This window comes from Oncorhynchus gorbuscha, linkage group LG14 (genome assembly GCF_021184085.1).
Source record: "Oncorhynchus gorbuscha isolate QuinsamMale2020 ecotype Even-year linkage group LG14, OgorEven_v1.0, whole genome shotgun sequence".
Classification (NCBI taxonomy): Eukaryota; Metazoa; Chordata; class Actinopteri; order Salmoniformes; family Salmonidae; genus Oncorhynchus; species Oncorhynchus gorbuscha.
This window is the reverse complement of record NC_060186.1, coordinates 31,070,073-31,096,837: the sequence shown is the minus strand read 5'-3', so window position 1 is coordinate 31,096,837 and position 26,765 is coordinate 31,070,073. Positions and strand designations below refer to the sequence as shown.

General features: G+C 42.6%; 1 protein-coding gene across 1 annotated transcript in view; it reads right to left on the bottom strand.

Annotated features, from left to right (window-relative positions):
- Positions 1–7,801: 7,801 nt before the first annotated feature.
- vtnb (vitronectin b) overlaps positions 7,802–26,765 on the bottom strand; it is a 32,725-nt gene continuing 13,761 nt past the window's right edge. Inside the window, exons 4-9 of the mRNA XM_046297768.1 lie at positions 21,120–21,259; positions 20,441–20,597; positions 9,567–9,722; positions 9,193–9,433; positions 8,650–8,750; positions 7,802–8,177 (exon numbers count right to left, since the gene is read on the bottom strand). Of these exons, the coding sequence (XP_046153724.1) occupies positions 8,017–8,177; positions 8,650–8,750; positions 9,193–9,433; positions 9,567–9,722; positions 20,441–20,597; positions 21,120–21,259 (956 nt within the window). The 3' untranslated portion in view covers positions 7,802–8,016. The remainder of the gene's footprint in view (positions 8,178–8,649; positions 8,751–9,192; positions 9,434–9,566; positions 9,723–20,440; positions 20,598–21,119; positions 21,260–26,765) is intronic.

Below are 26,765 nucleotides of genomic sequence, written 5' to 3'. Positions count from 1 at the left end.
GTTCTGAGCACCTGAAATTTACTATGCAATCTGACACACGTCAAATCAGTTTCCTTGATCTTTTGATTTTGTGTGAGGATAATGTTCTATACGCTGATCTTTACAGGAAACCTACTGATCGTAACAGTTTGTTGAGGGCTGCTAGTTGTCACCCGCTTCCCTTGAAAAATAGTTTGTCCTATGACCAATTCTGTCGAATCAAAAGAATTTGCTAAAAACAATCAGACTTCGACAGAAATATGGCTGAGACGCAAAGAAAATTAAAGGAGAGGGGATACAGTTGTGCACCACCCTATTGGACTCCCAGCCACAGCCAGATGTGATGCAGCCTGGATTTGAACCAGGGACTGCAGTGACACCACTTGCACTGACATGCAGTGCCTTAGACTGCTGCACCACTCGGGAGCCCTAATAATTAATGCTGCCATTGAGAATATCCAAAACAAATCGAGACATGATCTCTTTCAAGGACAGTCACGCAAAAATAATCATTCTTTGCTTACTTACTACCTGCTATTCAAAGTGCTCTGAACAAATTAAGGGAATAGTTCAAACATTGGCACATTCAACGATCCGATGACAGTATCGGTAACAAGGTCTATTTGCACCTCTACCGGATGGAAACTACAAGGGTAATACCATTACCATGTATCTTGGGATGGTAAATCAGAATTTCCCAATTGATCTCTGAGATTTCTACCCCGTGAGAATACGACCGTGGGAGGGTCCGAAAACACATTACCGATATTGTCATCAGATCTTTGAATGCTCAATACAATGGAACTTACAAATGTAGATCCTTCGACTACACCTACACAGGGAAACAGATCCCAATAAAAGTACTGTCTTTTATCGATGGCGGTTATGATATCGTTTAGTACCTTGGCGACAATGGCGGCGGATAGTTTCAGAAATAGAGGGTCCAGATTGTCAAGCCCAGCTGATTTTTACGGGTCCAGGTTTTGCAGCTCTTTCAGAACATCTGCTATCTGGATTTGGGTAAAGGAGAACCTGGAGAGGCTTGGGCGAGGAGCTGCAGGGGAGGGCGGAGCTGTTGGCCGAGGTTGGAGTAGCCAGGCGGAAGGCATGGCCAGCCGTTGAGAAATGCTTATTGAAGTTTTCGAAAATCATGGATTTATCGGTGGTGACCGTGTTACCTAGCCTCAGTGCAGTGGGCAGCTGGGAGGAGGTGCTCTTGTTCTCCATGGACTTCACAGTGTCCCAGAACTTTTTGGAGTTGGAGCTATAGGATGCAAACTTCTGCCTGAAGAAGCTGGCCTTAGCTTTCCTGACTGACTACGTGTATTGGTTCCTGACTTCCCTGAACAGTTGCATATCGCGGGGACTATTCAATGCTATTGCAGTCCGCCTCAGGATGTTTTTGTGCTGGTCGAGGGCAGTCAGGTCTGGAGTGAACCAAGGGCTGTATCTGTTCTTAGTTCTGCATTTTTTGAACGGAGCATGCTTATCTAAAATGGTGAGGAAGTTACTTTTAAAGAATGACCAGGCATCCTCAACTGACGGGATGAGGTCAATGTCCTTCCAGGGTACCCGGGCCAGGTCGATTAGAAAGGCCTGCACACAGAAGTGTTTTAGGGAGCGTTTGACAGTGATGAGGGGTGGTCGTTTGACTGTAGCTCCGTAGCGGATACAGCGGAGGCAGTGATCGCTGAGATCCTGGTTGAAGACAGCTGAGGTGTATTTGGAGGGCCAGTTGGTCAGGATGACGTCTATGAGGGTGCCCTTGTTTATAGAGTTAGGGTTGTACCTGGTGGGTTCCTTGTTGATTTGTGTGAGATTGAGGGCATCTAGCTTAGATTGTAGGACTGCCGGGGTGTTAAGCATATCCCAGTTTAGGTCACCTAACAGAACAAACTCTGAAGCTAGATGGGGGGCGATCAATTCACAAATGGTGTCCAGAGCACAGCTGGGAGCTGAGGGGGGTCGGTAGCAGGCGGCAACAGTGAGACTTATTTCTGGAGAGAGTCATTTTCAAAATTAGTAGTTCGAACTGTTTGGGTATGGACCTGGAAAGTATGACATTACTTTGCAGGCTATCTCTGCAGTAGACTGCAACTCCTCCCTCTTTGGCAGTTCTATCTTGACGGAAGATGTTATAGTTGGGTATGGAAATCTCTGAATTGTTGGTGGCCTTCCTGAGCCAGGATTCAGACATGGCAAGGACATCAGGGTTAGCAGAGTGTGCTAAAGCAGTGAGTAAAACAAACTTAGGGAGGAGGCTTCTGATGTTGACATGCATGAAACCAAGGCTTTTTCGATCACAGAAGTCAACAAATGAGGGTGCCTGGGGACATGCAGGGCCTGGGTTTACCTCCACATCACCCGCGGAACAGAGAAGGAGTAGTATGAGGGTGCGGCTAAAGGCTATCAAAACTGGTCGCCTAGAGTGTTGGGGACAGAGAGTAAGAGGAGCAGGTTTCTGGGCATGGGTATGCTGAGAACGCGGGGAAAATTCAGGAAAGGTAACAGAGAAACATATGTGCAACAGAGGGCTCTGGATGAGAATGGTGCCTACTCACCTGGGGTGCCGCCAGAGTGCCCTACCTGTCGCCTCGATACCCAGAGGAACCAACCCGGCACTGACCAGCAGTGTGGCCTCTGTGGCCACATATGGTGCACGAGCGGGAACCCCCCTCCGTTCTCCCTGTGCACCGCACCTCCCAGCTCCATAGGTATCGGAGAGGGTGTGCGGGAGGATGGAAAAACCAGACCCTGATCTGAACGTCCGCGAGTAGCCAGCAGGTTGTCCAGCCGGATGGACAGGTCCACCAGCTGGTCGAACGTGAGAGTGGTGTCTCTGCAAGCCAGCAGAGGCTGACGGACATCCTCACGTAGACTACAGTAGTAATGGTCGATTAAGGGTTGCTCCATCCAGCTCCGGCAGCCAGGGTCCTAAACTCCAGGGCAAACTACTGGGCGCTCCTCTTCTCCTGCCTCATAAGGTAGAGGCGCTCACCCGCCGCTCTGCCATCAGATGGGTGGTCGAATACTGTCCAGAAACAGTGGGTGAACTCCTCAAAATCATCCAACGTTGCATCTCCCCCTCCACACACAGCGCTTGCCCACTCCAGGGCTTTCCCGGTGAGGCATGAAATGAGGGCGAAACTCCTCTCATGCTCCGTTGAGCTGGGTGGACCATGGCCAGGTACAGGCATAGTTTAAGAAGGAAACTCTGGCAGCCAGCAGCATCTCCGTCGTATCCCTGTGGCATGGATAGCTGGATCCTGTTAGGTTCAGGTGGGAAAGGGGCGTTCACGGGAGACCCCGGTTGTGCTGGTGGAGGCGCTGGGAAAACTCCCTGTGTCTCCCAGCGGTCCATATTCTGGACAACGCGATCCATGGCGACGCTCAGTTTGGAAATCATCCCCGTATGTTCCATGACGCGCTCCTCCACTTCCATGGTCGGGGTACCTTCTCCTGCTGACTTCATTGGTGGTCAGAGATTCTGTCACAAATGTGTGTATAGGTGGCAGGGAAGTCAGGCGCAGGAGAATAAACTTGGTAAATGGAGTAATTTAATAAAACAAAACATAACTCCAAAACCATAAAATCAAATTGGGTATGAGGACCTGTCGTGCACCAAATACAAACAACACGAAACTGAAACAAGAAACAATCTCTGACAAAGACATGATGGGAAACAGATGGTTAAATACACAACATGTAATGAATGGGATTGAAACCAGGTGTGTAGGAAGACAAGACAAATCCAATGGAAAATGAAAAATGGATTAATAATGGCTAGAAGACCGGTGACATCTTGACAATCGTCGTGACAATAACTCTAAATTACGCATATAGGAATACCTGTTTCATTGTTAACCGCTCAACACAGAATAGCTGAATGTATTTGTTATTTTATTCAGCTATGTACAATTTTATTCTTCATACTATAAAATGATTTTCAAAAATGATGCCACGGAAATCTAAACAAATAGCAAGTACAACTCCCGCTACACTTTTTTCATATCATGGTTCTTTAGACTTGTCTAAAATAAATAATGGATGTATTGTGATGGTGTAGGCTTTGGATTTATTAGACTTTTAAAAATGTAGATGTTCCAAAGGTGTGTAGGAAGACGCATAGCCTACAAGTCATCAGTGGCTTGTAGGCTATGCATGAGAAGCCAGGAGATGCTAAATGTGTTTATGTAATTTAACGGTCAATTACCATGCAACCGGCAGTTATTTTCTTGACAATCACCTGCTGACAAAATGCCATACCAGCCACACTCTATCACATTCTCTTGCTCGCTTGAGAAAGGCAATTTGGCCCTGTCATGCAAACTAAATCTCTTGCGTCATTTGTAAATTATTGTCATTTGTGAATAACCTTGTGAAGTACAGTGCTATCTGAAAGTATTTGTAGCCCTTAACTTATTCCACATTTTGTTGTGCTACAGCCTGAATTCAAAATTTATTAAATATATGTTTTTAAATCATAACCATCTACACACAAAACCCCATGACGAAGTGAAAACATCTTTTTAGAAATGTTTGCAAATGTATTGAAAATGAAATACAGAAATATCTCATGACTTAAATGTAATGTAAATGTATTAGACATTTTTCACACACCTTTTAATTATTCCACATTTTGTTGAGTTACAGCCTGAATAAAAAAAAAATTCAATTTATATGCTGTGTCACTGGCCGACACACAATACTCCATAATGTCAAAGTGGAATTGTGTTTTGAGACATGTTTCTTTTATTAATAAAAAATGAAAAGATGAAATGTCTTGAGTCAATGGCAAGCCTAAACAAGTTCAGGAGTAAACATTTGCTTAACAAGTAATACTAATAAATTGCATGGACTGTATTTAATTTTCAATACATAAAAAAAAGCTTTAGGATAGAGGAAACAATAAATGCAGGTGTTTGTACATGTCACGACTTCCGCCGAAGTCGGTCTTTCTCCTTGTTCGGGCGACGTTCCACGGTCGACGTCACCGGTCTTCTAGCCATCGCCGCTCCACCTTTCATTTTCCATTTGTTTTGTCTTGTTTTCCTGCACACCTGGTTTACACCTCCTCATAATTACTATGTGTATTTAGCCCTCTTGTTCCCTCCATATCTGTGTGGGGTATTGTTTATTGTCAAGGTTGGCACGCTTCCAGCTCGTTTACGCCGGGTTTGGTTTTGTACCCGTGCTTTGTAGCAGCCAGTACTTTGTACTTGGTTGTTGTACTTTGTGCTGCCTCACTTGTTCTGTGGACATTTGTTTTTGTGACGCGGTTGCATCTGTTCTAGTAATTGCCTCAGTAAAGTGCTTTGCTTCCATGCACCAGCTACACCCAACGTTTGACAGTACACATGCATACACACACAATCTCATTCAAATAAACACATACAAGAACACACACACATACACATAATAGTGCCAGACATGCACACAAACATATACAGTTGGCATTGCTGTTATGATTTTAGTTGTCCTTGATGTCCTTTGTTTGAAATGTATTATATATATTTTTTGCATTGTCGTTGTTTTCTTCTGTCTTTTCCTTTTTAGTTCATTGTCTTAGTTGTTGGTGCATTGGGGGGGGGGGGGATCTTGGAGGGTTCGTGTTCATGTTTTTTGGCCTGGTGGCCCTGGATGCTTCTGTGTGTAGCTCTGAATGAGAATCTGTTGGATGACTGGTATGATGTAGTTGTTGAGCGGCTTCACTGCAAGTATATAGTATATTTGGAATATTCAATAAATACATACAAAAAAAATGTAAACAAGACAAAAGGAGATGATTGTGGACTACAGGAATAGGAGGACCGAGCACGCCCCCATTCTCATCGACAGGGCTGCAGTGGAGAACGTTGAGAGCTTCACGTTCCTTGGTGTCCACATCACAAAAAAACTATCATGGTCCATGCAGACCAAGACAGTTGTGAAGAGGGCACGACAAAACCTTATCCCCCTCAGGAGACTGAAAAGATTTGGTATGAGTCCTCAGATCTTCAAAAGGCTCTAACAGCTGCACAATTGAGAGCCTGGTTGCATCACTGCCTGGTGTTCCTGGTATGGCAACTGCTCCGCCTCCGACCACAGAGGATAGTGCGCATGGCCCAGTACATCACTAGGGCCAAGCTTCCTGCCATCCAGGACCTCTATACCAGGCAGTGTCAGAGGAAGGACCTAAAAATTGTAAAAGACTCCAGCCACGCTAGTCATAGGCTTTTCTTTCTGCTACGGAAAATGGTACCGGAGCGCCAAGTCTAGGTCCAAAAGTATTCTTCATTTTTTTAAATTAAAAGCTTCTACCCCAAAGCCATAAGGCTCCCGAACAGCTAATCAAAGGGCTACCTAGGCCGCTCTTTTATGCTGCTGCTACTCTCTGTTTATTATCTATGATATCTCTACCTACATGCACATATTACCTCAATTACCTCGACCGCACATTGACTCTGTACCGGTACCCCCTGTATATAGCCGCGCGAATGTTTAATTATTTGTTACTTTTATTTTCTATTATTTACTCATGTATTTTTTTACTTACCTAGCACTTCTTTTTCTTAAATCTTCTAAAAGCATATTTGGTTAAGGTCTTGTAAGTAATCATTTCACTGTAAGGTCTACACCTGTTGTATTCGGCGCAGGTGATTTGTTTTAACAAACTTTCAAAGGAAAGATACTTCTTGGCAGGGAAAAAAAATATTTGAATAGATGTTGGTTTTGACATGTACCTGTCATAACCAGCCATAAAATAATGCAATATGTTTCACAACAAGTGTAAATATGTGGGTCATGACAGTGTTATGACAGATTATGACAAGTTATGTCTGCTGTTATGACATATGACATTGTTAAGGGTGTCAAGTAAAGTTTTACTAAAACTGTATTTAATACATTTTGAATTCAGGCTGTAACACAACAAAATGTGGAATAAGTCAAGGAGTATGAATACTTTCTGAAGGCACTCTAGCTCTATCTCGCCCTCCCTGAGTGAGAGGTGCAGACTGAGTCAGACTTGTTAAAGTACCTAAACCTTTTTCCTAAATTTGCCGTTGTTCCACTTTAAGGAGACCAGAGTATTTTCTAGGTATCATAGGCATCTTAGTGCACTTTCCCACAACCACCTATTTAAATGTCTTTACAATGCAGAGGGTCAAACAGAAAACAATTGAGATAAAGCAAATCTTCAATCTCTCACATGACCTCTACATTAGGTTCCCTCCTATGATGCTGTCACCAATCAAGCCCATTCATATGATTTATGAGATGAGGAAATAGGAGGCAAAGAAGGAAGGACGATGTTGAAGAGAATTGGAACGTAGCCAGAGCTAAACTGGTTCTGTGCTGCCACTTTGATACTTTGACCAGGGACATACAATAAACAAGCCCAATCTCTCGACTTGAGGTAATTTCTTATAGTGTGTCTGAAATGACACCCTATTCCCTACATAGTGCATTACTTTTGAGCAGAGCCCAATGGGCCTTGGTCAAAAGTAGTTGACTCTATAGAGAATAGGCTCCTGAGTGGGGCAGCGGTCTAAGGCACTACATCTCAGTGCTAGAGGCATCACTACACAAACCTGGAATCAAACCAGGTTCTTTCACAACCGGCCATGATTCGGAGTCCCATAGGGGGCACACAATTGACCCAGGGTCGTCCGGGTTAAGGTTCGGCCGGAGTAGGCCATCGTTGTAAATAGGAATTTGCTCTTAATTAATTAACTGACTTACCTAGTTAAAGGTTAAAACATTCTTCTTCTTTTTTAAATAGGGTGCCAAAAACTGATTAACCATATATTAGAAAAAGAGAGGACACAAGGCAACTCAAAGATACAAATCATTAATATTTTATTTAATCGTGTCAACCTAAATAGACAGTGTAGACTGATGTATCAGGTTGACCATCTTTAGTCAATACAAACAATGCAAGAATGACTACTATAGTATGTTTTTCATTGTACGCTACCATTATGATTAGATCATCTATATTGAACTTATGTAACTTTGTAATAAAAGTCATCATCAGCTTGTATTGTCTATCGCTTTTCATTTCTTTTCTGCCATTGGCTCGTAATGTCTGTCTATCTCTTCTCTGTCCAGGCCAGACTCCTGTTTGCAGCCCAGCCAGTACTTGGCAATGGATCGTGGGTAGGGAGGGCTGGCAAAGTCAATGTGTTTGGTCTGGAGATCCACCCTGTAGTATTTATCTGGTGGCAGAAAACAATCAAATAAACTGATGATCAGAACAAGAAGGTGTGTGTGTGTGTGTGTGTGTGTGTGTGTGTGTGTGTGTGTGTGTGTGTGTGTGTGTGTGTGTGTGTGTGTGTGTGTGTGTGTGTGTGTGTGTGTGTGTGTGTGTGTGTGTGTGTGTGTGTGTGTGTGTGTGTGTGTGTGTGTGTGTGTGTGTGAGAGAGAGAGAGAGACCTCGGTCCAAATATCTCAATTAGTTTTATATCCATTTAAAAGGAAGTATTCACATATTTTTTATTTTGAAAAACAAATAGTTGAATACTGGAATGTATTTGGAAATACTTTCAAATACTTCCAATAGAGGTAGTTGATTCGGGCCACATACACATGTATTTGAACCCAGGTCTGGTGTATGAGTGTGTATGTACGTTGTGTGTGTGAGTTGATGCCTATGTTTGTCTGTGTTCGTGTGTGCATGTGTACTGTTACCTTTCTTGAAGAAGTAGACGTTCTGGACAGGCAGTGTCTTGTCGTGTGTAGTGTGTGTGGGGGTGTAGTCACTGTAGTCATATGTGAAGCCTCCTCCCATCCTATATCACACACACACACACACACACACACACACACACACACACACACACACACACACACACACACACACACACACACACACACACACACACACACACACACACACACACACACACACACACACACACACACACACACACACACACACACACCGTCATCAGCTTAAAATCTCCTTTAAGGTCCATATCTTTACCCCTCACTAATGTGTGGACAACCAAACATCATCAAATCATCACATATAGAGATATTAAGATAATTGGCCTTAGAAAATACTTGGTAAAAAGCACTGAGTTGGGCAGGCTTTTATTCCAGCCCAGGTCTAACACACCAGATCAGGTGGACACAGTTGCTGCTGTGTGATACGAGTTAGTACAGTACCAGTCATCAGTGCTGGGATGGCACAAAAGCCTGCACTGCATTAGGCTAGAGTACTAAACCTACCAGTCGTGGTCATCTAAAAAAAAATCCTCAAAGTACGCTGAGCGAGTCTGTCTGGCCCTGCCTCTCTGACCCCGCCTCTTGTCCTTCCTCCATCTATTGGCTCGTCTCCTGGGGGTGGGGGATGGGGAGGGAGTGGGTTTAGGGCTGATGTAAAGACGGCCCACCATGGCAGCGTCTATGGGGGACTTGATCCCCACCCAGTCTTTATTGATGAACCGTGGGCCCTTTTTGTGGCCATGCACTGCAAAAAGAGACGGTAGGAGTTACTTTAAATTAGGCAGAGTTAAAGACACTTTGACAAACACACACGGACAAGAATGCATGCACACACACACAGAGACACGTGCACACACACACACACATCTGTGTCTTACGGCCTTGGAAAAGCATTGTGAAAAGGTTCTCCCAGGTATCATCACAGTACAGGTCGGTGTAGCGCGTGAAGAGCACAGAGGGGGACGACTTAGTCAAGCGCACACACTCTTCGTGAGACGGCTGGTGCTTAAACTCATACTGGTAGTACTGGTCCCCTGTATAGGGAGAAAATAACGGTTACATCAATTCAAGTCTATTAAAGCAATTCAATTCATTTAGTTAAATAAAGGTTAAATAATAAATAAATAAATGTAAATTGCATCCCAGAAATCCGGGAACATACCCAGTTCTGTGAACATAACATTATACAATGTTTCTTTTACAGTGCCAAAAACATTCACCTGATGTTACAAGAGCATTCCAAGAAAATAACTTTTAAAAAACATTAAAAAGTTTAACACATTTATTTAGGTTGTGGTAACATTATGGGAACATGACAAGAGATATGTTCCCAAAACACAAAACCTGGTCAATTGAGCCGATCATAACAAGGTTTTTAATAGGGTGCAAAAATTAGGGTGGTTCCCAGAACATTTAATAAGGTTGTGGGAACAGTGTGGGTACATTACAAGAGATAGGTTCCCAAAACACAAAATATGCTCAGTTGTGATGACATTCATACAATGTTTAATCTAGGTTGCACAGGAAATTCCTTTAATGCCTGGTCTACCTTATTTAAAGGTTTCCAGAATATCATGACGGAAATATGATGCCAATTCTTTGAACTACCAGTAATTTTTTGAGAAGATATAATTTATGAAGTGTTCTATGCATTTGAACAATAGCATAAATACACCTATTTCTGCTGCACATGCTGCCACTGTTTTGAACAGATTAGATTATACTATTTAAAAAATATATATTTCACCTTTATTTAACCAGGTAGGCTAGTTGAGAACAAGTTCTCATTTGCAACTGCGACCTGGCCAAGATAAAGCGTAGCAATTCGACACATACAACAACACATGGAATAAACAAAACATACAGTCAATAATACAGTAGAACAAAAGAAAACAAAAAGTCTATATACAGTGAGTGCAAATGAGGTAAGTTAGGCCATGGTGGCGAAGTAATGACAATATAGCAATTAAACACTGGAATGGTAGATCGGCAGAAGATGAATGTGCAGGTAGAGATATTGGGGTGCAAGGAGCAAAATAAATAAATAAATAAATACGAGTATGGGGATGAGGTAGGTGGGCTGTTTACAGATAGGCTAAATACAGGTGCAGTGATCTGTAAACTGCTCTGACAGCTGGTGCTTCAAGCTAGTGATGGAGATGTGAGTCTCCAGCTTCCGAGATTTTTGTCATTCGTTCCAGTCATGGGCAGCAGAGAACTGGAAGGAAAGACGACCAAAAGAGGAATTGGCTTTGGGGGTGACCAGAGAGATATACCTGCTGGAGCGCGTGCTACGAGTGGGTGCTGCTATGGTGACCAGTGAGCTGAGATAAGGCGGGGCTTTACCTAGCAGAGACTTGTAGATAACCTGTAGCCAGTGGGTTTGGCGACGAGTATGAAGCGAGGGCCAACTGACGAGAACATACAGGTCGCAAGGGTGGGTAGTGCATGGGGCTTTGGTGACAAAATGGAGGGCACTGTGATAGACTGCATCCAGTTTGTTGAATAGAGTGTTGAAGGCTATTTTATAGATGACATCGCCAAAGTCGAGGATCGGTAGGATGGTCAGTTTTACGAGGGTATTTGGCAGCATGAGTGTGAAGGATGCTTTGTTGCGATATAGGAAGGTGATTCTAGATTTAATTTTGGATTGGAGATGCTTAATGTGAGTCTGGAGAGTTTACAGTCTAACCAGACACCCAGGTATTTGTAGTTGTCCACGTATTCTAAGTCAGAGCCGTCCAGAGTAGTGATGCTGGACGGGCGAGCAGGTGCGTGCAGTGATCGATTGAAAAGCATGCATTTAGTTTTACTTGCGTTTAAGAGCAGTTGGAGGTCACGGAAGGAGAGTTGTATGGCATTGAAGCTCGTCTGGATGTTAGTTAACACAGTGTCCAAGGAGGGGCCAGAAGTATACAGAATGGTGTCGTCTGCGTAGAGGTGGATCAGAGAATCACCAGCAGCAAGAGCAACATCATTGATGTATACAGAAAAGAGAGTCGCCCTGAGAATTTAACCCTGTGGCACACCCATAGAGACTGTCAGAGGTCCAGACAACAGGCCCTCCGATTTGACACACTGAACTCTATCAGAGAATTAGTTGGTAAACGAGGCAATCAGGCGAGGCAATCATTTGAGAAACCAAGGCTGTCGAGTCTGCCAATAAGAATGTTGTGATTGACAGAGTCGAAAGCCTTGGCCAGGTCGATGAATACGGCTGCACAGAAATGTCTCTTATCGATGGCGGTTATGATGTTGTTTAGAACCTTGAGCGTGGCTGAGGTGCACCTATGACCAGCTCTGAAACCAGATTGCATAGCGGAGAAGGTATGGTGGGATTCGAAATGGTCAGTAATCTGTTTGTTAACTTGGCTTTCAAAGACCTTAGAAAGACAGGGTTGGATAGATATAGGTCTGTAGCAGTTTGGGTCTAGAGTGTCACCCCCTTTGAAGTGGGGGATGACCGCGGCAGCTTTCCAATCTTTGGGAATCTTAGACGATATGAAAGAGAGGTTGAACAGGCTAGTAATAGGGGTTGCAACAATTTCTGCAGATAATTTTAGAAAGAGAGGGTCCAGATTGTCTAGCCCGGCTGATTTGTAGGGGTCCAGATTTTGCAGCTCTTTCAGAACATCGGCTATCTGGATTTGTGTAAAGGAGAAATGATGGGGGCTTTGGCGGGTTGCTGTGGAGGGTGCCGGGCAGTTGACATTTAGAATGAGCAGCCATCTCATGAACGAATGAGTGCACCAAGGAGAACTCAACAGGCATGCAGATGCAATAAGTGAAAATACAATCTAAATGAGATAGCTAATATAATGTCACAAAGCATGATGCGCTAGCCAGTTAACTTTCATTCTGAAATATCTTCATATTTCCGAGTTAGTAAGACATTCATTTAGATAGTTCCAGTGCCAGTTTCAAGTCTAACTAGCGAGCAAGCTACCAGGTAGATAACATGTTTAATTTGACCCCAAATATTGACCAAATTATATCTCAATGTTTCTCAAAATACAGTAGCTGGCTAATTCATTTGATCATGCTTTTTGATACACCAGGTTTTATGCTTTTTTTGTCCTGGATTGCAGGAAGTGATTTACTGGGCTATTCGCACTACCCTCTGTAGTGCCTTGCGGTCAGAATCCGAGCAGTTGCCATACCAGGCAGTGATGCAACCAGTGAGGATGCTCTCGATGGTGCAGCTGTATAACCTTTTGAGGACCTGAGGACCCATGCCAAATCTTTTCAGTCTCCTGAGGGGGAATAGGTGTTGTCGTGCCCTCTTCACGAGTGTCATGGTGTGCTTGGATCATGTTAGTTTGTTGGTGATGCGGACACCAAGGAACCTGAAGCTCTCAACCTACTCCACTGCAGCAATGTCAATGAGAATGGGGGCGTGGTCGGTCCTCTTTTTCCTATAGTCCACAATCATCTATTTTGTCTTGATCACGTTGAGGGAGAGGTTGTTGTCCTTCCACCACACGGTCAGGTCTTTGACCTCCTCCCTATAGGCTGTCTCGTCGTTGTCAGTGATCAAGCCTACCGCTGTTGTGTCATCAGCAAATGTAATGATGGTGTTGGAGTTGTGCCTGGCAGGACAGGAGGGGACTGAGCACGCAGCCCTGAGGGACACCTGTGCTATGGTATTGAACGATGAGCTGTCGTCAATGAATAACATTCTCACATAGGTGTTCCTTTTGTCCATGTGGGAAAGGGCAGTGTGGAGTGCAATATAGATTGCATCATCTGTGGATCTTTTCGGTTGGTATGCAAATTGGAGTGTTTCTAGGGTGTCTGGGATGATGGTGTTGATGTGAGCCATGACCAGCCTTTCAAAGCACTTCATGGCTACAGACGTGAGTGCTACGGGTCGGTAGTCATTCAGGCAGGTTACCTTAGTTGTTCATGGGCACAGGGACCATGATGGTCTGCTTAACCTTTTATGGCTGTGGGGGCAGTATTGAGTAGCTTGGATGAAAAGGTGCCCATTGTAAACGGCCAGCTCCTCAGTCTCAGTTGCTAATATATGCATAGTATTAGTAGTATTGGATAGGAATTACTCTAAAGTTTCCAAAACTGTCAAAATATTGTCTGTGAGTATAACAGAACTGATATTGCAGGCGAAACCCTGAGGAAAATCAAAACAGGAAGTGGCTTCTATTTTGAAAACTCTATGTTCCATAGCATCCCTTTGCTGGATTTAAAGGCATATCACTTCCACAAGGTGTCAACAGTCTTCAGACATAGTTTCAGGCTTTTATTCAGAAAAATGAGCCAGAATGATAACATCGCGTCAAGTGGCCACTTGAGTTTTACTCGCGCAACAGAGTTTGGATAGTTATTGCTTTTCCCTCTCCTACTGTGAAAGACATTTGCAGTTGATATATTATCGATTATATATTTTAAAAACAACCTGAGGATTGATTATAAAAAACGTTTGACATGTTTCTGTGGACATTATGGAAGCTATTTGGAATTTTCGTCTGCGTTGTCGTGACCGCTCTTTCCTGTGGATTTCTGAACATAACGCGACAAACAAACGGAGGTATTTTGGATATAAAAATAATCTTTATGGAAGAAAAGGAACATTTGTTGTGTAACTGGGAGTCTCGTGAGTGAAAACATCCGAAGATCATCAAAGGTAAACAATTAATTTGATTGCTTTTCTGATTTTCGTGACCAAGCTTCCTGATGCTAAGTGTACTTAATGTATTGTTGTGCGATCAATAAACTTACACAAACGCTTGGATTGCTTTTGCCGTAAAGCATAATTTCAACATCTGACACAACAGGTGGATTAAAACCACTTGCTCCTACCTGGCGCACAGGCGTCCCATCTAGAGCTCTGGAAATGCAAATGCGCTACGCTAAATGCTAATAGTATTAGTTAAAACTCAAACGTTCATTAAAATACACATGCAGGGTATTGAATTAACCTCTTCAGTCTACCCTCTACTTTTTCGAATATTCTGTTAAAAATCGCGCAACATTTCAGCGCCCTGCTCCTCATGCCAGGAATATAGTATATGCATATGATTAGTATGTGTGGATAGAAAACACTCAGACGTTTATAAAACTGGTTAAATCACGGCTGTGACTTTAACAGAACGTGCGTTTCATTGGAAAGTGCAGGAAAATCTGATCACTGAAAGTGGAAAAATATATCCATCCACCGCTTAAACCCATTGTTATGGGCGAAAGACATTAAATATGGCTGAGGTTGCAGTACCTACAGCTTCCACACGATGTCAACAGTCTTGTCATTTGCCTAGGATTTGTTTCTTGGTCAAACGAACAAGAGACAGCCCATTTTTTCCGGTCTCCGACCGGATATTTTGGTTGAGAAATACACGGACAGTATTTCAGGACGGACCCCTATAGAAAACACTTCGTCTCGTGATTAATTTGATCGCTAATTAATGTTTACTAATACCTAAAGTTGCATTACAAAAGTATTTCGAAGTGTTTTGTGAAAGTTTATCGTCGACTTTTTGAATTTTAAAAAATGACGTTACGTTATGAAACGCAATTTTTTTCCATTTATCACACAGTCTTCATAGATCGATATCTAGGCTATATATGGACCGATTTAATCGAAAAAAAGACCCAATAGTGATTATGGGACATCTAGGAGTGCCAACAAAGAAGATGGTCAAAGGTAATGAATGTTTTATATTTTATTTGTGCGGTTTGTGTAGCGCCGACTATGCTAATTATTTTGTTTACGTCCCCTGCGGGTCTTTTGGGGTGTTACATGCTATCAGATAATAGCTTCTCATGCTTTCGCCGAAAAGCATTTTAAAAATCTGACTTGTTGCCTGGATTCACAATTTGGAGATCCGCCACAAAAAGGAGTCTGATAATGTATTGGCAGATGCTTTGTCTCGTGTTTAAAAATGTATGATTTTTGTATGTCTCGTTATGTTGCCTTTGCTCATTGAACTTGTTGGTATTCGTTGTAAATACTTTGGTCGCAATCTTTATAGGGTTGCTCTTCTAAGGGTGGGAGTTTAAGGAATACCTAGGATAGGATAAAGTAATCCTTCTCACCCCCCCCCCTTAAAATATGTAGATGCACTATTGTAAAGTGGCTGTTCCACTGGATGTCATAAGGTGAATGCACCAATTTGTAAGTCGCTCTGGATAAGAGCGTCTGCTAAATGACTTAAATGTAAATGTAAATGAGTGTTATGGATACATGTATCCTGTGTGTATTTGTTTTCTCTCCTTCTGGCCTAGTAACAGGTGGCAGTCATCAGTTGCCAATCTGAAGACACCCTTTCCCTTACCCAATCACAATCACAATCAGTTGTCTCTTGCACTATCTCTTTTGTTTTTGCGCCTACATCTCACATTGTCCGCTATCATGTGAGTATGTATTGCTGTGGTGTATGGCTGTTTGTTTGTTGGTGGGAAAAGGGGATACCAAGTCAAGTCAGCCTTGGGCATACATTACCCGTACCCAAGTTAGAACTGGGCGGACCAACCACTGTATTTTATTGGTAAGTTAGCTAGCTGTTCTTTACCCAGTAAGACTAGCTTAGGGGCTTTTTCCCATTACACCCCATTACCGTGTGTTTGAAATAAACCTAAAGCGTTTGACGGTAGGTTTAGGTTGTCTGTGAATTTCTTATCGTTCTCACTATTCCTTTTCACTGTTATTATTTGCATGAGATATGTTACGGGTCTCGTTTCCACCCCCCTAGACTGCAAGGCCAAAGGGGTTCGTAATATGATTAAACAAAAAAACAATCGGCTCGGGGCATGTAAAACGTCTGCCTTCTTCTCCGGTGCCATCTCCTTCTACTCTTGCTGGATGTAGTTTATTGGTTTATCAGGTCACACGCACCCATGACTGTTATTTATTTACAAGTTCATTACAATAAGGTTTTTGCTTTAGCGCCATCTGTAACTGACAGAGGAGTTCCAGTCTCACGTGCGGAAGTAAGCCGTCTGGTGCAAGAGACTCATTGGGAGGGTGACTAGAGCAGTCCCAGGAAGTTCTAACTGAGCACATATTTGAACGCCCCAGGACAGTCCATTTACTTTGTGCTGTTAAAGTGCATTCAGAAAGTATTCAGACCCCTTGACTTTATCACATTTTGTTACGTTACTTATTCTAAAATTGATTTTTTAAAAATTATTCCCTATAAATCTGCACAAAATACCCCACAATGACAAAGCAAAAACAGTTTTTTAGAAATGTTCGCAAATGTATTAAAAAATATATCACATTTACATAAGGAGTCAGACCCTTTACTCAGTACTTTGTTGAAGCACCTTTGACAGCAATTACAGCCTTAAGTCTTCTTGCGTATGATGCAACAAGCTTGGCACAGCTTTTGGGAGTTTCTCCCATTCCTCTCTGCAGATCATCTCAAGCTTTGACAGTTTGGATGGGGAGCTTCGCTGCACAGCTATTTTCAGGTCTCTCCAGAGATGTTAGATCGAGGTCCAAGTCCTGGCTCTGGCTGGGCCACTTAAGGACATTCGGAGACTAGTCCCAAAGCCACTCCTGTGTTGTCTTGGCAGTGTGCTTAGAGTTGTTGTCTTGTTGGAAGTAGAACCTTCGCCACAGTCTGAGGTCCTGAGCGCTCTGCAGCAGGTTTTCATCAAGGATCTCTCTGTACTTTGCTCCATTCATCTCTGCCACGATCCTGACTAGTCTCAGAGTCCCTGCCGCTGAAAAACATCCCCACAGCATGATGCTGTTACAACCATGCTTCTCCGTAGGGATGGTGCCAGGTTTCCTCCAGACGTGATGCCTGGCATTCAGGTCAAAGAGTTAAATCTTGTTTTCATCAAACCAGAGAACATTGTTTCTCATGGTCTGAGAGTCTGTAGGTGCCTTTTGGCAAACTCCTAGTGGGCTTTCATGTACTGAGGAGTGGCTTCCCCCTGGTCACTCTACTATAAAGTCCTGATTGGTGGAGTGCTGCAGGGATGGTTGTCTCATCTCCACAGAGGAACTCTGGAGCTCTGTCAGAGTGACCATCAAGTTCTTGGTCAACTCCCTTACCAAGGCCCTATTTCCCCGGATTGTTCAGTTTGGCCAGGCAGCCAGCTCTAGGAAGAGTCTTGGTGGTTCCAAACTTCTTCCGTTTAAGAATGATGGAGGCCACTGTGTTTTTGGGGACCTTCAATGCTGCAGACATTTTTTGGAACCCTTCCACAGATCTATGCCTCGACACAATCCTGTCTCTGAGCTCTACAGACAATTCCTTCGACCCAATGCCTTGGTTTTTGCTCTGACATGCACTGTCAACTGTGGGACCTTATATAGACAGGTGTGTGCCTTCCCAAATCATGTCCAATCAATTGAATTTACCACAGGTGGACTCCAATCAAGTTGTAGAAACATCTCAAGGATGATCAATGGAAACAGGGTGCACCTGAGCTCATATTCGAGTCTCATAGCAAAGGGTCTGCAAATGTATTTAAATATGTTTTTTTATAGATGTGCAACAATTGCTAAAAACCTGTTTTCACTTTGTCAGAATTCCATGTAAATTGATGAGGAAAAAATGAATTTGATCTAATTTGGAATAAGGCTGCAACATCACAAAATGTGGAAAAGGGGAAAGGGGAAATACTTTATGAATGCACTGTATGTAGCCTTAGACATACGTTTAATGAAATAAATAACTTCCTAGCATCAGATAACATTCATATACAGTGCCTTGCGAAAGTATTCGGCCCCCTTGAACTTTGTGACCTTTTACCACATTTCAGGCTTCAAACATAAAGATATAAAACTGTATATTTTTGTGAAGAATCAACAACAAGTGGGACACAATCATGAAGTGGAACGACATTTATTGGATATTTCAAACTTTTTTAACAAATCAAAAATTGAAAAATTGGCCGTGCAAAATTATTCAGCCCCTTTACTTTCAGTGCAGCAAACTCTCTCCAGAAGTTCAGTGAGGCTCTCTGAATGATCCAATGTTGACCTAAATGACTAATGATGATAAATACAATCCACCTGTGTGTAATCAAGTCTCCGTATAAATGCACCTGCACTGTGATAGTCTCAGAGGTCCGTTAAAAGCGCAGAGAGCATCATGAAGAACAAGGAACACACCAGGCAGGTCCGAGATACTGTTGTGAAGAAGTTTAAAGCCGGATTTGGATACAAAAATATTTCCCAAGCTTTAAACATCCCAAGGAGCACTGTGCAAGCGATAATATTGAAATGGAAGGAGTATCAGACCACTGCAAATCTACCAAGAACTGGCCGTCCTTCTAAACTTTCAGCTCATACAAGGAGAAGACTGATCAGAGATGCAGCCAAGAGGCCCATGACTACTCTGGATGAACTGCAGAGATCTACAGCTGAGGTGGGAGACTCTGTCCATAGGACAACAATCAGTCGTATATTGCAGAAATCTGGCCTTTATGGAAGAGTGGCAAGAAGAAAGCCATTTCTTAAAGATATACATAAAAAGTGGCGTTTAAAGTTTGCCACAAGCAACCTGGGAGACACACCAAACATGTGGAAGAAGGTGCTCTGGTCAGATGAAACCAAAATTGAACTTTTTGGCAACAATGCAAAACGTTATGTTTGGCGTAAAAGCAACACCCTGAACACAGCATCCCCACTGTCAAACATGGTGGTGGCAGCATAATGGTTTGGGCCTGCTTTTCTTCAGCAGGGACAGGGAAGATCGTTAAAATTGATGGGAAGATGGATGGAGCCAAATACAGGACCATTCTGGAAGAAAACCTGATGGAGTCTGCAAAAGACCTGAGACTGTGACAGAGATTTGTCTTCCAACAAGACGATGATCCAAAACATAAAGCAAAATCTACAATGGAATGGTTCAAAAATAAACATATCCAGGTGTTAGAATGGCCAAGTCAAAGTCCAGACCTGAATCCAATCGAGAATCTGTGGAAAGAACTGAAAACTGCTGTTCACAAATGCTCTCCATCCAACCTCACTGAGCTCGAGCTGTTTTGCAAGGAGGAATGGGAACAATTTTCAGTCTCTCGATGTGCAAAACTGATAGAGACATACCCCAAGCGACTTACAGCTGTCATCGCAGCAAAAGGTGACGCTACAAAGTATTAACTTATAAGGGGGATGAATAATTTTGCACGCCCAATTTTTCAGTTTTTGATTTGTTGAGAACACGCTCTCATTCACAGCAACGACCTGGGGAATAGTTACAGGGGAGAGGAGGAGTGATGAATGAGCAAATTGGAAGCAGGGGGTGATTAGGTGGCCATAATGGTATGAGGGAATATAGACAGGATACCGGAGCAAACACCCCTACTTTTACGATAAGTGCCATGGGCTCTGTAGTAACCATAGGGTCAGGACACCCGATTAACGTCCCATCTGAAAGACAACACCCTACACAGGGCAATGTCCCCAATCACTGCCCTGTGGCATTTGGATATACAGTATTACATCATATTACATTATTTATTTATTTATTGACCAGAGGAAAGAGTGCCTCCTACTGGCCCTCCAAATCCACTTTGCCGCAACCTAACAAAAGTTCTGGGAACTTTCACAGAACCATTTTTGGTTTTCTGGGAAGTCAGTTCAAGTTAAGTGATTAATCCCCTCAAGGGTTTCACCACAGTACACTATGTTTCAGGTGTTTCACAGATTACCAGTATTCTGCCCATTGGGCCCACATTGGTTGAATCAACATTGTTTCCTCGTCATTTCAGTTAAATTAAGCTGACCTATATGGACAAGACCTTGAATTGACGTTTGTGCCAAGTGCGTGTATGATACCTTTGAAGAAGTAGACCTTCTCTTTGCCATGGTGACCGGGAGCTGGTATGGCGAAGGCAGCGTCGACGTCAGTTGGAACCTTCTCAAACCCTACAGAGATGTCCCGAGGGTAATCGGCATCCAGAACATCATCCTCAAAACGCCAATACTTATTTCCCTGAGATGAGACAAGCGAAAGAAAAGCAAAGCAAATGAACCAATCTAAATAGTCAACGTTAGTTTCATAGGCCATATTTTCCTGTTAATTTGGGATTGATTCCAGCAGACAACAGCTCATAGACCAATGTTTCCCAAACCTCTCCTTCATCCAGCCCAGTTATTTGTTCTTAATTCCAGAACTAGCATTGCTGATTCAACTAAAGTAGGGGTTGATGATGATGTGACCATTTGAATCAGCTGTGCTAGTTCTGGAATACTTCAAAGCAGTAGACTGGCTGGGGGTACATGAGGAAAGGTTTGGGAAGCACTGCTTAACACTACTTTTGAGATGTGAAAACGTCTGATATACTTTTGACTTTGGGATGAACTATCCCTTTAATAGGGCGCTGTGTCAGTGTTGTGAGTGGTGAGGAAAGGTGGTAGCTTAAAGATGCAAGACACTGTATTAGTGTTGTGAGTGGTGGGGAAGATGTAGGATACTATGGCAGTGTTGTGAGTGGTGGGAAAAGTGGTAGCCTACTTTGAAGATGTAGGTCTTGCCCTGGCAGTTGATGCGAGTAAAGGCAGCATCTATAGGTCCTCTGATGCCCCACTGGTCGTAGATCAGTTTGGGGTAACCGGGGACAACCGCCCTCTCATCGAGCTCAAAGAAATAATCACCTGTAGGAGACAGCATGTTTGTTCTCATCAGGACAGGGCGACAGGACAAGTCATAGAGAAGAAAGAATGGAGAGAGAGAGAGGGAGAGAGAGAGGGAAAGAAAGTGAAACAGAGAAGCAGTGAAAATGTAGACATAAAGAAGAAGATAGTGTAGGAGCCAATTTTCCATGTTTTGTGTTCTATTAGTTTCATACTCACACCTCCCTGTTCTTACCTGTTGTGCACCTGGCTGCTCCCCCTTGATTTAGATTTGTCTGCTTTAGTTATACTGTATATGGCTGCCAGGGGATTGTGTGGGTGGGAACTAGTGTACGTGGGAGCACAGACAATTTTCAACCATGCTCTTTTTTTTTTATTCTGGATTATTGAAAATAAGGTATTCTTTCTGGGGTTTTTTTTGGGGGGGGGGGGGTGCATCGGAATTATCCTCAGGTCCCTAGTAGTGAGTGTCATTAATGACTTTTGGGGTATTTGCCACTGAATTCAAGATTAACATTTTGAGATGGATGGACCCAACTGGACGCGGTTACCACAGTGAGTAAAAGAGACAAAGAATGGATGTGCAGAGGTATCTGCCGAAACAATCGCTGTCTAAACCAAATAAGTTGTTGATTGTTTGCCTCTCAGAGGGTTCACTGCTGTGTATGTAATTGTGGATTTGGTTTGGATTATGGGCAGTTCTCACCAGAATTGGCACCTGTGCTTGACAACGTTACGTTCCGAAAGATCAGTGGTGTGTATTCATGGGTGCCAAGGGAAGCCAGGCTTCCACCAAAAGTTGACCAATAAAGAAATCTATATTTTATCTCTCTGTGTTTCATAATTTTCCTTAAATTCACAAGAAGCTGAATGTATTTCACCGGAGAAAGCATCCGAGCGAGTGTTGGCCATCTATCTGATCAAAAAGAGTATGACATTGTTGCCGCCTGCAGCATTGAATGCAATGGAAACCAGAGAGCATTTGGCGTCTCTTGATAAAAAAATAAAAAAATAATAATAATAGCCAATCAGCGTTGGGCTAAACTGAGTGAGATCAACTGTGAATGGTCCTGTTGCATCAAAACAAAAAGCGTCAAGAAAAGCCCGTTTGGACTGGCTTCACACCAATTACAAGCCAAACGTAATTTACAGAATGAACTTGAATTGTTGCATCTCGTTGTGTCGTTGTCCTCTGGTGGCAAGCTAACTAACTAAAATCGTCACTTTAAGTTATTTATACATGTTTCTGCCACCATGTCTAATAACCGAAAAGAGCTTCTAGATATCAGGACAGCAATTACCCACCCCATACTGGAGGAATTATTTTTCTTCAACAAGTCGGACGATAAAGGATTTACTTCACACGCCCGGCAAGGCCCTTATCTCCATCATTAGTTGGAGACACAGGTATCATGGACGAAGATCTGGGTGCCTTGATAGGATCTGTCACCAAGAGGGTAATCGACCTTTACCATTGGTCCTATTAGCCAATGTACACTCAATCGTTAAGAAAATAGACAAACTACGATCACGTATATCCTACCAACTAGACATTAAAAAATGTAAAATCTTATGTTCACTGAGTCGTGGAAGAACGAAATCATGAATAACATACAGCTGGCGGGTTATATGTTTTTCTGGCAGGATAGAACAGCGGCCTCCGGTAAACAACTGCTGGTGCACGAAATCTAAGGAAGTCTCAAGGTTTTGCTCGCCTGCGGTAGTATCACATGATAAGCTGTAGACCACACTAATTTCCAAGAGAGTTTCGCTCTGTATTTTTCGTAGCTGTCTACATACCACAACAAACCGATGCTGGCACTAAGACAGCACTCAATTAACTGTATACGGCCATAAGTAAACAGGAAAACGCTCATCCAGAGACGGCGCTCCTAGTGGCCAGGGACTTTAATGCAGGAAAACTCAGCATGTTAAATGTGCAACCAGATGGGGAAAAAGCTCCAGACCACCTTCACTCCACCCGCAGAGATGCATACAAAGCTCTCCCCGTCCTCCATTTGGTAAATCTGACCGTAATTCTATCCTCCTGATTCCTGCTTAAAAACAAAAACTAAAGCAGGAAGCACCAGTGACTCAGTCAAGAAGAAAGAGGTCAGATGAAGCAGATGCTAAGCTATAGCACAAATCAAATCAAATGTATTTATATAGCCCTTCGTACATCAGCTGATATCTCAAAGTGCTGTACATAAACCCAGCCTAAAACCCCAAATAGCAAACAATGCAGGTGTAGAAGCACAGACTGGAATATGTTCCCGGATTCCTCCGATGGCATTGAGGAGTACACAAACATGGATTACAGGCAACATCGCACTGAGCTAATGGGTAGAGCTGCCGCATTCAAGGAGCGGGACTCTAACCCGGGAGCTTATAAGAAATTCCGCTATGCCCTCTGATGAACTATCAAACAGGCAAAGCGTCAATACAGGACTAAGATCGAATCGTACTACACCGGCTCCGGTGCATGTCGCGTGTGGTTGGTCTTGCAAACTATTACAGACTACAAAGGGAAGCACAGCCAACTATAGCCCAGTGACACGAGGCTACCAGGCGAGCTGGCAAGTAACACTGAAGCATGCATGAGAGCATCAGCTGTTCCAGATGACTGTGTGATGACACTCTCCGTAGCCTTTGTGAGTAAGACCTTTCAACAGGTCAACATTCACAAGGCCGCCGGGCCAGATGGATTAACAGGACGTGTACTCCGAGCATGCGCTGACCAACTGGCAAGTGTTTTCACTGACATTTTCAACCTCTCCTTGTCCAAGTCCGTAATACCAACATATTTCAAACAGACCAACATGGTCCATGTGCCCAAGACCACTAAGGTAACCTGCCTAAATGACTACCGACCCGTAGCACTCACGTCTGTAGCCATGAAGTGCGTTGAAAGGCTGGTCATGGCTCACATCAACACCATTATACCATAAACCACCTGGACAAAAGGGACACCAATGTGAGAATGCTATTCATTGACTACAGCTCAGTGTTCAACACCACAATGGCCTCATAGCTCATTACTAAGCTAAGGACCCTGGGACTAAACACCTCCCTCTACAACTGATCCTGGACTACCTGACGGTTCCGCCACCAGGTGGTAAGGGTAGGTAACAACACATCCTCAACGCTGGGGCCCCTCAGGAGTGCATGCTCAGTCCCCACCTGTACTCCGTGTTCACTCAAGACTACATGGCGAGGCACGACTCCAACACCATCATTAAGTTTGTCGATGATAACAGTGGTAGGCCTGATCACCAACAATGATGAGACAGCCGATAGGGCGGAGGTCAGAGACCTGGTCGTCTGGTGCCAGCACAACAACCTCTCCCTCAACTTGATCAAGATAAAGGACTAACTAATGTTACAGGCGAAAACCAGATAAAAGTCCTATCAGGAAGTGCCGCATTTTTTGAAACCGCCTCATGCCAATGACTCCTTATATGACAGTGAATGAGCTACGAATGAGCTTACTTTTTACAAGTATTCCCCAAGGTGTCTATAGCATTGTGACATCTTTTTACTCATTTATGTTGAAGAATAGCCATAAGGGACCACATTTAGCAAGTGGTCACATGATGGCTCCCGCAGAAAATCTTGCGTAAAGTACACAAGTAGCCATTTTTCCAATCGCTTCTTATGAGAAACCAATTGTCCCGACGGATATATTATCGAATTGTTATGTGAAAAACACCTTGAGGATTGATTCTAAACAACGTTAGCCATGTTTCTGTCGATATTATGGAGCTAATTTGGAAAAAAGCTTGGCGTTTTGACCGGTTTTTCCGGTCGATTTCTCAGACAAACGTGACGAACAAACGGGAGCTATTTCGCCTACAAAAATAATCCCTTTGGAAAAAAGGAACATTTGCTATCTAACTGGGAGTCTCCTGAGTGAAAACATCTGAAGTTCTTCAAAGGTAAATGATTTAATTTGATTGTTTGTCTTATTTTCGTGGAAATGTTGCCTGCTGCCAGCAGAGCCTAGCATAGCATTATGCCATGGTAAACTTACACAAATGCTTGTCTAGCGTTGGCTGTAAAGCATATTTTGAAAATCTGAGATAACAGTGTGATTAACAAAAAGCTAAGCTGTGTCTCAAAATATTTCATTTGTGATTTTCATGAATAGGAATATTTTCTAGGGATATTTATGTCCGCTGCGTTATGCTAATTAGTTTCAGGCGATGATTACGCACCCACATCCGGGAAGGGTAATATCAAGAGGTTAAGTACCTGAATGGACCGTAAAGGTAATCACTATACAAACTATAACCCTCCCTTAAGGAAATTACAAATATTATGGACACTTTAGAAATAGTGGATACCAACCTAGTGAGATATACATGGAGGAGACTAATCAAACTAGTCGCCTTGACTACTTTCTTGTCTCTTTCTTTCTTGCATCAAAAGGTTAAAAAAAGTTAATAGGAGACAGAATGCGATCGAGTCATCATCTAATTTGCATTCACCAAACTCTTATAGATTTTAAATGTGGATGGGATATTGGAAATGTAATCTAAATTTACTGGAGGACAAATTATTTTTAACTAAAACAAAATAATTTATAACAGATTTTTCCAGTATAATATAGGTTCAGAATATCCCCTTATTGTTTGGGATACCCTTAAATGTACCTTCAGGGGTCATTCAATTCAATATTCATCAATCATAAAAAAGCAGTTTCTGACTAAAGAGACAAGACTAACAAGGCAAATATATGAACTAATAGTACAGGTAGATAGCAATAAAAACAATACTACAGAGATACGAAATAAGTTAAGAGGAAAAATAAAAAGAACTTGAGGAAATAATTTCAAGAACAATCTAATGTAATCTTTAATAAAATAAAGCACACTTGATGGAATATGGAGAAAAATACACAACATTCTTCCTGAATCTTCAATACAGGAACGCTAACAAAAAGAATTTGCAGAAACTCGTTACTGAAGACAGAGTCATCTATGATTCCCCAAATTATATTTTAAAGGTCGAAGAAAATTATTTTAGGCAGATGTTCTCTTTTCCATCTCATCCTTTCTGACTGAATGAAGATTATGGTAAGGAATTATTTCCAAATAATATAAAAAATGTAAAATAAACAAATGTACAGACAGTGCGAAGGCCAAATTACAGAGGAAGAAGTTTGAGGCTCATAAATCCAATCTGGAAAAATCCCAAGGCTTGATGGCATACCGGTAGAGGTATATCAGGTCTTTTTTGATGTACTAAAAGCTCCATTGTTAGATTGTTTTAACTACTCCTCTTACACTTCAGTGTTGTGACACAAAAATACTAGGAAATGCATAGGACTCGGAATTAAAAGGGTTTTACCAGGTATTGTTCATCCTGATCAGACAGGCATTTTTTACATGACGATACATTGGAGATAATATACCACAACACCTAGAAATAATATAACATCATGAAACAGGAATGGTATTCATAGCAGATTTGGAAAAGGCATTTGTTAAGTAAGAGTGGATTTTATTTATAAATGCTTGGATTTTTT